Source organism: Oncorhynchus mykiss, chromosome 11 (assembly GCF_013265735.2).
Source record: "Oncorhynchus mykiss isolate Arlee chromosome 11, USDA_OmykA_1.1, whole genome shotgun sequence".
In the NCBI taxonomy this organism is placed as follows: Eukaryota; Metazoa; Chordata; class Actinopteri; order Salmoniformes; family Salmonidae; genus Oncorhynchus; species Oncorhynchus mykiss.
In genome coordinates, this window is record NC_048575.1 from 24,188,868 (window position 1) to 24,198,737 (window position 9,870).

At 42.3% G+C, this 9,870-nt stretch overlaps 1 protein-coding gene across 1 annotated transcript; it reads left to right on the forward strand.

Annotated features, from left to right (window-relative positions):
* Positions 1–273: 273 nt before the first annotated feature.
* On the forward strand, positions 274–9,644 carry steap2 (STEAP family member 2, metalloreductase). Its single transcript, XM_021620563.2, has 6 exons — positions 274–703; positions 1,910–2,346; positions 2,427–2,585; positions 4,041–4,568; positions 7,951–8,115; positions 8,392–9,644. Exons 2-6 carry the CDS (start codon positions 1,957–1,959, stop codon positions 8,674–8,676), a joined length of 1,527 nt encoding a protein of 508 aa, XP_021476238.1. The 5' UTR covers positions 274–703; positions 1,910–1,956; the 3' UTR covers positions 8,677–9,644.
* The last annotated feature ends 226 nt before the right edge of the window (positions 9,645–9,870 follow it).

A 9,870-nucleotide genomic window follows, 5' to 3' on the forward strand; every position in this document is an offset into this window, starting at 1 on the left:
AAGAGGTGATTTAGATGAATGTGTCTAGCCATACAGTGACACTCTTGTTTATAATTCTTGGTCTGTGCCCTTCCTCGTTCCACTTTATTTTGTTCCACTTCATCCTCAGACTCTGGATAAACATGATGGAGATGTTGGAGAGAGAATACATATGCAAGTCATACTTTTGTTTATAATTACTTCTGTATTCTTTATCATTTCTAATGTATAAAAACGGGAGTAATGTTGACAAATATGACTTTATCCTATTCTAACTGGGACTTGGCCCGTTTTTTTGTATGAAACGGTTTGATCTGAGGATGCTCAACTGGTCCTTTTCTTTCATCAAAATTCAACCTCACATGGGATTTAGCCTTTGCAAATTAATGATACTACTCCAACACGAAAATCCTAAAAGGATATGACCTGTGTCCCTAACTGAAGGAGACCTCGTTTTGAGGACTACCTGCGTTGCATTAGTGCGTGGCGCTACCTCCCCTTTGTGCGTGGTGTGATGCTCGTCGCTGGTACGTGCTCTGCCTGCAAGACAGGAATCCGCTCAGTGTCTGTATGCATAACATCGCTGCTGTGCCGAAGCACAGCCACAGCCAGATCCACCTAGGAGAGAGAGAGAGGGAGGGGAGTCCGACAGACAGACCTGTGGCGATCAGCTGGCTGGATGTGTGTTATTCGTGCAGTGGTGTCCTTACCAGCTCCATGAAAGGTATGGCTGTAACCTTGCGATTAACGCACGAATTTGCACACACTTGACACGCAGCCTACAATCTATGTGCATACACCTGTGAGCTATAGTAGGCTGTATTTGTAAAGCGTAATAATGTATTACATTGTATAATGGAGTCTGAAGCTAAATAATTCCTCTGCGATGTGGAGCCTGGTTATTCTGCACTAGCAGCAATCTATTCTGGATGAGATGAGTCATATTGTCTAAACCTCGATTGGCGGGATTATTTTTCTAACATTAGGAATACATGGTTTACTGTGAATTATTTTTAGCATATAGTAAATTGTTAGTAGTAATAGTTCTACAGGTTAATAAATAGCACATTTTACGAGAAGATATTTCAAAGTCACCAAAGGACATATTGTGACATGCTAGTGCCTTTCAAAAATGTTGAATGTGTAGATTATACTGTATTTCACAAAATATGTCATAGGTTAGATAATCTAAAATAGTATGATCTCTATATGATAAAATTACAAAATATGGTGACATATTTTGAGAATTCTTTTTTTTTTTATAACCTGAAAGCAACCTATAGCCTACTATACTAATTTAATGTCATGTTGTAGTTGGTAGTCTAGTAGGTTAATATAATTTTAATATGAATTAGACAACATATCTTTTTTGGCTGGTTAGACATACAGTACATCAACTACATATATTAGATTCCACCCTGATTTATCTAATCTGATTTATCTAATCTGATTTATCTAATTTGATTGCATCTACAATTTGCAGGCAGTTTGATAATTTAATATAACAAATTAAGGTCCCCAAGCTTTGCATCATCATAATGTGTTTCCAGTATTAAAATGTCCAGACCACCAAAGAAGGAACAATCAGCATCCCAAACTAATAACACTCTGCAATGAATGTCTCCAGTGTGACTATGCTTGGCCTAACAAGCTGTTGCTGCATCCTGCAGAGTAAAAGGGAGGAATTCCTTCTTGATAGGCTAGGGAGCCAGGCAGCTGGGTGGATAGATGTTACCAAGGGTACTTCCTCTCTTCTGGTCAGAGAGCAAGCAAACTGCAGTTTACACAGTTGGAGGCAATGTACTACACAGTGAATAGTCAGTGTACTTTTATTCTTATAATGTAAAGTTATAGCCAGACACCATCAATCTCTATGCTCAAATCAAGTACTGTACATAAATAACTAACTGACCATATTCCACCATCCTAGAACCTGAGACGTCCTCCTAAAGGACAGGAGAGGTCTGGAGCCTAAGGATGGACACCATCTCCATGCTGGGCAGCGGCTGCAGCAGCCCGGCTTACACCGACACAGCCCACCCTACCACCCCATCCCTGTTCCTCCCCAACGGGGTAAGGAAGAATGGCCCCAGGGACCCTCCTCCCCAAGGCCCCCTCCCCAAGCCTGTCGTAGCCATCCTGGGCTCGGGTGACTTCTCCAAGTGCCTGACCATCCGTCTGCTCCGCTGTGGCTTCCACGTGGTGGTGGGGAGCCGCCAACCCAAACGGGCCGCTGAGTTCTTCCCTCATGTTGTTGATGTGACCCACCATGAAGACGCTGTGGGTAAAGCTTCTGTGGTTTTCCTCGCTATCCGCAGGGAGCATTATTCTGTTCTCTGGGACCTCAAGCATCTGCTGGCAGGGAAGGTGTGTGTGTTTGTGTGTGTGTGTCAGGGGATTTGGTTGTGAGCAAAAAGACACATTTCCATTCTACTTCTTCTTCTAAGGTTCTGGTGGACGTGAGCAACAACCGCCGTGTGAACCAGTACCCTGAGTCCAACGCTGAGTACCTGGCCTCCCTGCTCCCAGACTCTACAGTTGTGAAGGGCTTTAATGTCATATCTGCCTGGGCTATGCAGTCTGGACCCAAAGATGCCAGCAGGCAGGTAAGATGGAAGAAGAGGGTCTGTGTCCCAAATGGCTCCCTGTGTCCCATAGGGCTCTGCTCAAAAGTAGTGAAGTATTTAGGGAAAAAGGTGCCAGGTTAATTTCAGGAGTTACTTATTCAGAATGAATTCAGGATCAAACACTGTCTCACTCTTTAACTCATTGCACAGTTAGTCATTCATTTCTAACCTATAAATATTGTATTGCATAAACCACGCAGAGCGACTTAGGACTAAATTAGTATTTTTACATAAATAGAATGTCTCCCCTTGTACAGACTTGTTGCAGGTAACAAACCACTCAGTCTATTAAAGTTGGACCCAGAGCTGAATCTGCTGAAAAAACATTGTTGGCAGCCAAGGCAGTATAGATGTTGACCTGTCTGTCTAGCATGGTTCCAGATCTCTTACCGCTGTGGTGCCGAACTGGCAAGACCGCACAAACAGATCTGGAACCAAGTTAGGCTAACATCCGTCTACAGAGAAATTAAATGGCAGCATCAGACTCTGCAACAGGATCAGCCAAATGGCTGTTGATAGTCTCTAAGCATCCATTGTCCTAAGCACTCGTTTGTTGTGATCTTTTGGACAGCAGCTACCTCTCTCTACATCATTCTCAGTTGTTCAATGTCAGTTGTTACAAACCATTGTTGTTGACACAATCTGATTGGCTGACCTTTCAAAGAGGTGCACTGACATTCTCCTCAATACTACATACCCTCCCCCTACGGCATGATGATGTCATATGCGGGGGACAGATCAAACATGATTATGACATATCACATCTCAGGGTAAAGTCACTGCACCCTCGTCTTTATTCCTATGATATCCTCACTAGAAGGAGTGTAAGGCAGGCTACTGAGCTGGTTAAATCATTAACAGTCTGGTCTGTGCTTGCCTGGGAGGGAGACTAATTCCTCCAAATATTATGCAAGGATTATAGTGAGACTCTACAACTGAGAAGAACATTTTACGCTGCCATCCTTCTTCAAATAAAACCATTCTACACACACACACACACACACACACACACACACACACACACCACACACAACACACACAACACACACACACACACACACACACACACACACACACACACACACACACACACACACACACACACACACAGTAAATTCAATTAACACAATTGGGACAATGAAAAAACAAGCTCAATATTATGAACCAGGGAATCAGATTGTGTTTGTCTCAGTCACAAGGGGTAGAAACAACCACAACTATGTTTTCCTTTAACATAATTATATCTGCAAATTATTTGTTATTTCATGCCTATGATTGACAAGGTAAGCCTTCCGTGAGGTTGTTTAGAAAAAAATGTACACATTACATCACATTCACAATACATGCAATGCACATTGACCATGTCATACATATTAGATTGACTGACTGATTGACTACCTTGATTTATTATTGCTTGATTACCCATTCCTCAAGGTGTACATCTGCAGTAACTCTGTAGAGGGCAGACAGCAGATCATGGAGCTGACCAGGCAGCTCAACTTCACCCCAGTGGACATGGGAGCACTTTCCTCCTCCAGAGAGATTGAGAACATGCCCCTGCGCCTTTTCCCCGACTGGAAAGGCCCCGTGCTAGCCACTGTGGCTCTCTCCATCTTCTTCTTCGCATATTCCTTTGTCCGGGACATCATCCACCCGTATGCGAAGAGCAAGCAGAGTGACTTCTATAAGATCCCTATAGAGATGGTGAATAGGACTCTGCCCACAGTGGCCATAACACTACTCGCTCTAGTCTACCTGGCGGGCCAGCTAGCCGCGGTCCACCAGCTGTACTATAGGACTAAGTACAGGAGGTTCCCTCACTGGCTGGAGGGCTGGCTACAGAGCAGGAAGCAGCTGGGGCTCCTGAGCTTCTTCCTGGGGTGTGTCCACGTTCTCTACAGCCTCTGTCTCCCCATGAGGAGGTCAGAGAGATACCTGCTCCTCAACATGGCCTACCAACAGGTGGGTGATGGACAGAGGGAGGGAGGGAGGGTGTGTGTGTGTGTGTGTGTGTGTGTGTCAAATCAATTAACATTGTATTGGTCGTATACACATGAAATGCTTGTGTTCCTAGCAACAACAGTGCAGTAATATCGAACAATACACTCTAAAAGTAAAATAATATAATTAAGAAATATTGAAATATTAGGACGAGCAATGTCTGAGTCCAGAGTATAAATATATATACTGTGTGTATATATACAGCGCCAGTCAAATGTTTGGACACACCTACTCATTTAAAAAAAATGTTCTACATTGTAGAATAATAGTGAAGACATCACAACTATGAAATAACACATGGAATAATGTAGTAACCAAAAAAGTCTTAAACAAAATATATTTCAATTAACAGGTGTGCCTCGTTAAAAGTTAATTTGTGGAATTTCTTTCCTTCTTAATGCATTTCAGCCAATCAGTTGTGTTTTGACAAGGTAAGGGTTGTATATAGAAGATAAGCCTATTTGGTAAAAGGCCAAGTCCTTATTATGGCAAGAACAGCTCAAATAAGCAAAGAGAAACGACAGTCCATCATTACTTTAAGACATGAATGTCAGTCAATCTGGAAAATGTCAAGAACTTTGAAAGTTTCCTCAAGTGCAGTCGCAAAAACCATCAGGCGCTGTGATGAAACTGTCTCTCATGAGGACCGCCACAATAAAGGAAGACCCAGAGTTACCTCTGCTGCAGAGGACAAGTTCATTAGAGCTAACTGCACCTCAGATTGCATCCCAAATAAATGCTTCACAGAGTTCAAGTAACAGACACATCTCAACATCAACTGTTCAGAGGAGATAGCTCAAATCATGGTTGAATTGCTGCAAAGAAAACACTACTAAAGCATACCCGTAAGAAGAAGAGACTTGGGTCAAGAAGCACGAGCAATGGACATTAGACTGATGGAAATCTGTCCTTTGGTCCAAATTTCAGATTTTTGGATCCAACCACTATGTCTTTGTGAGATGCAGAGTAGGTGAACGGATGATCTCCGCGTGTGTGGTTCCCACCGTGAAGCATGGAGGAGGAGGTTTGATGGTGTGGGGGTTCTTTGCTGGTGACACTGTCAGTGATTTATTTTGAATTCAAGGCACTCTTAACCATTATGGCTACCACAGCATTCTGCAGCGGTACGCCATCCCATCTGGTTTGCGCTTAGTGGGACTATCATTTGTTTTTCAACAGGACAGCGACCCAACACACCTCCAGGCTGTGTAAGGGCTATTTGACCACGAAGGAGAGTGATGGAGTGCTGCATCAGATCTGGCCTCCACAATCACCTGACCTCAACCCAATTAAGATGGTGTGGGATGAGTTGGACCGCAGAGTGAAGGAAAAGCAGCCAACAACTGCTCAGCAGACAGTGGATTGCGAAAGTATTCACCCCGTTTGACATTTTTCCAATTTTGTTGCCTCACAACCTGGAATTAAAATATATATTTTTTAAGGGTTTGTATCATTTTATTTACACAACATGCCTACCACTTTGAAGATGCAAAATATATTTTATTGTGAAATTAACAAGAAATAAGACAAATAAGACAAAACAAAACTGAAGACTTTAGCGTGCATAGCTATTACATTTTTGCCCATTCTTCAGGTAATTGCTTGCACCACTTCAGGTAATTGGTTGCCCATTCTGAAGGTAATTGGTTGCACCAGATCTTATTTAGGGGCTTCAGAGAAAGGGGCTCTCACCACTTTTACGCACCACTTTTCCGTTTTTTATATTTAAAAAACAAAAATGTAAAAGTCACCAATTTTGACTATTTTGTGTATGTCCATTACAAGAAATACAAATAAAAATCTATTTCAATTACATTTTGCAATGCAACAAAATATGAAAATGCCAAGGTGGATGAATACTTTTGCAAGGCACTGTATGTGGGAACTCCTTCAAGACTGTTGAAAGTTGATTCCTCATTAAGCTGGTTGAGAGAATGCCAAGAGTAAAAAAAAATAAAGAAAAACCCTTGAATGAGTAGGTGTGTCCACACTTTTGACTTGTACTGTATGTGTAATGGGATGTATAGACAATATGGACACTATATGGATAGAACATTTAGTATATCTGAAGAATAGTGTTTGTGTCAGGTCAAAGACACCCTTCATAAATGCTGTTGTTTATGTAATTGAGGTCTGTAGATGTTTTATCAGATTTAAGTTCACTTTGGAATCGTGAATCTGCAACAATGCAGCAACACTGTAACCGTTATGCAGTTTTATTCTCCTCTATAATTCTAATCTTGAGAGTGACCCACATGGAAGTGATTGGATGTTTGGCCTCAGAGTGACTCATCTATTTGTGCTGTGGCTCCTGAGGCATGGCCATAAACAACACTTACGACAGCCAGCCAGCTGCACTGGGAAGACCACAGAGGGACAAACAGCATGCACATACTGTAGATCCTTCGGTTACCATATAGTACACATCTCCTTCTTCACAAACTAATTGCAATGCATCTTTTCCTGATGGTGTTTCTTCTTGTTCATATAAGTGAAACTATAAGCTAGGTTCTCATTCCAATTGGGTATTGTGACCAACATACATCTTCCAGTATATGTAACGGTAGTACATCCAACATTTATCTACTGATCTGTGTGGCATACCGTAGTGTGTCATATCTGCATCTTCACCGGTTTAATCTCAGTTTATTCATTCACGTCCTCCTCTGACCTTCATCTGTCTCTTACTGCAACCCCCTTCCCAGCATCCTTCATTCTCACGCACACACAAACCCTTCTAGCTGTGTGTGCCTGTCGATCCAGGCCACACAATCAGCTGCACTCTCAAGCACATCTCTCGCTGTGTGTTTTGCTTCTCAAACACACCTCTGGCTGTGTGTTTATGTGTGGTGTGTGTTTGTGAATCCAGGCCACCTCACCCTGTCAGCCTGTCCTCTAGTTCAGGCCTGTTACACCCATATGGCCTCTGAGGTGCTCCTGCAGTTGTATTTAAATTGCTTGATATGCTGCATGCGGTTTTTCTTTATTTCACCTTGTGTGAGGCACACACACACACGCACGCACGCACGCACACTGACACACACTGACACAGCTAGTGGACTGTAGAGGCTTTTGTTAATGAATGAACACTGCCAAATTTAGATCGAAAACTAGGTCTCCTCATTTAGATAAATCAGGCAGCGGCATTTTTGAAGGGATGATATTTAATTTTCTTTGTCATTTTTACTCAGGTGTGTGTGTGTGTGTGTGCGTGCAGTTGTGAGTTTATTTCATGTTAAGTGAGTGTTTATTTGTGAATACACTATGCTTGTGTGACTTTGTTTTCTATTCATACATTATGTGTTTACTGAATGTATGTGTGTCTGTGTTCTCCTCTCTGCAGGTCCATGCTAACGTGGAGAACTCGTGGAATGAGGAGGAGGTGTGGAGAGTAGAGATGTACCTGTCCTTTGGTATCATGAGCCTCGGGCTCCTTTCTCTCCTGGCCGTCACCTCCATTCCTTCTGTTAACAGCGCCCTCAACTGGAGGGAGTTCAGCTTTATTCAGGTACTCAGACAGACACTGTTGATGATGATAATAATGGTGAGGATGAAGATGGTGACGAGGATGATGAACATTCTTATGGACAGGCCTCTGATTAATAATACTGACTAAGAAATAATAAATAACAAGCTGTCAACCTCTGGGTAAAACATTTGTTTCGTTTTCTGAGTAGTCTTTTTCATGTTGTTTGTAATCATGTTCTTACTGTAGATGTAAAAGCTGTGATATAATGTATTGTTGATGCATGCATGTGTTTCTCTCGCTCTCCATCTCCCCAAGTCGACGCTGGGTTACATCGCTCTGCTTATCGCTACGTTCCATGCTCTGCTGTTCGGCTGGAAGCGGGCCTTTGACGAGGAGGCTTACCGTTTCTACCTACCCCCTAACTTCGTGGTGGCCCTGGCCCTGCCCGTGTGTGTCATCCTGGGGAAGGTGTTCCTGCTGATCCCCTGTGTGGGACGGAGGCTCCACAGGATCAAACGGGGAGCTGAGAGCAGCCAGTTGCGTCAGGACCCTGTTGGGGCAGCAGCACACGTCTCACCAGAGAGGGTCACTATCATGTGAATGGATGGATGGATGGATGGATGGATGATAGGTGGATGATAGGTGGATGTGTAGATAGACAGGCAGACGTATGAACTTTATTGATCCTCAGAGGAGAAATTGGATTGTGGAACTGGACTGTGAAGCCAGAGCCCTGGGTTGGTTGGGCCACACAACCAGACTGGGCCAGACTGCAGCATAGCCTATCTAGCTATCGATATTCTGCCAGTGCTCTAGCTAGCTACCACTGCCCTGCCAATGATCGATCAGACATACGTCTCTGCTCTTCAGTGACACTTTGATGACACGCTGCCATGACCAACCATACTGTAACATTTCCAACAGCATTTAATGAGCCCCTAGTTCCAGACAATATATATTAAGGATAATTAGCCTATATTCTATATGCCATTGGATCTGTGGTTCGGTCAGTGCTGCAAAAGGCACAATGTGGTTCTGTGACTTGTCTGAGTATTGTCTACAAATTGCCAATTTCCTTGTTGTAGAATTATAATAGTCACCATGGAATTATGTTCAGCCCATGTACCATGTGTTTTTAGATATGTACTTTTAGGAATTATGATATATGTGAAAATAGTATTATATGTGAAATCAATGTAAGAATGTTGACTGAGAATCACACACTTGAGAAAACATGTTTCGATGATCTGTGTCACTGTGTTCAACAGACAGAAAAATGTGCCAAAAAAAAAAATAATGTATTTTTTACACGGTCAATAGAAATGATGTAGCAGGTTATTGTTGAATCAAGCTATTTGTTGTCATGTTGTCAAATAATTGAAGTCATGTAATTAAGGAACAACATTCATGTATACTGTGTGTGTATTGATAATGCAGTACTGTATGATACACATGCATCCTAAAAATGATCATTTCATGACACTATCCTTGGTATAAAACGTATTTACTAGTAGTCATACTTCACAACAACACAACCATCTGTAGTGAATAATGTGACAATCCACAAAGACTTGATCCAGATGTTTGTATACTATTGATAAGTTTATTTCCTAGTCCTTCTGCTTGGATTAAGAGAGCCTAGTCAGTAGGAGAACATATCAGCTATCAACCTGCAACATGCCAAACAATCTGTCAAATTGTCATCGAGCCTATCCCCCTGTATTAGAGTATGTTGAAAGAGCATGTGTGACAACATGTTTGAAAATACACTGAACAAATATATAAACGCAACAT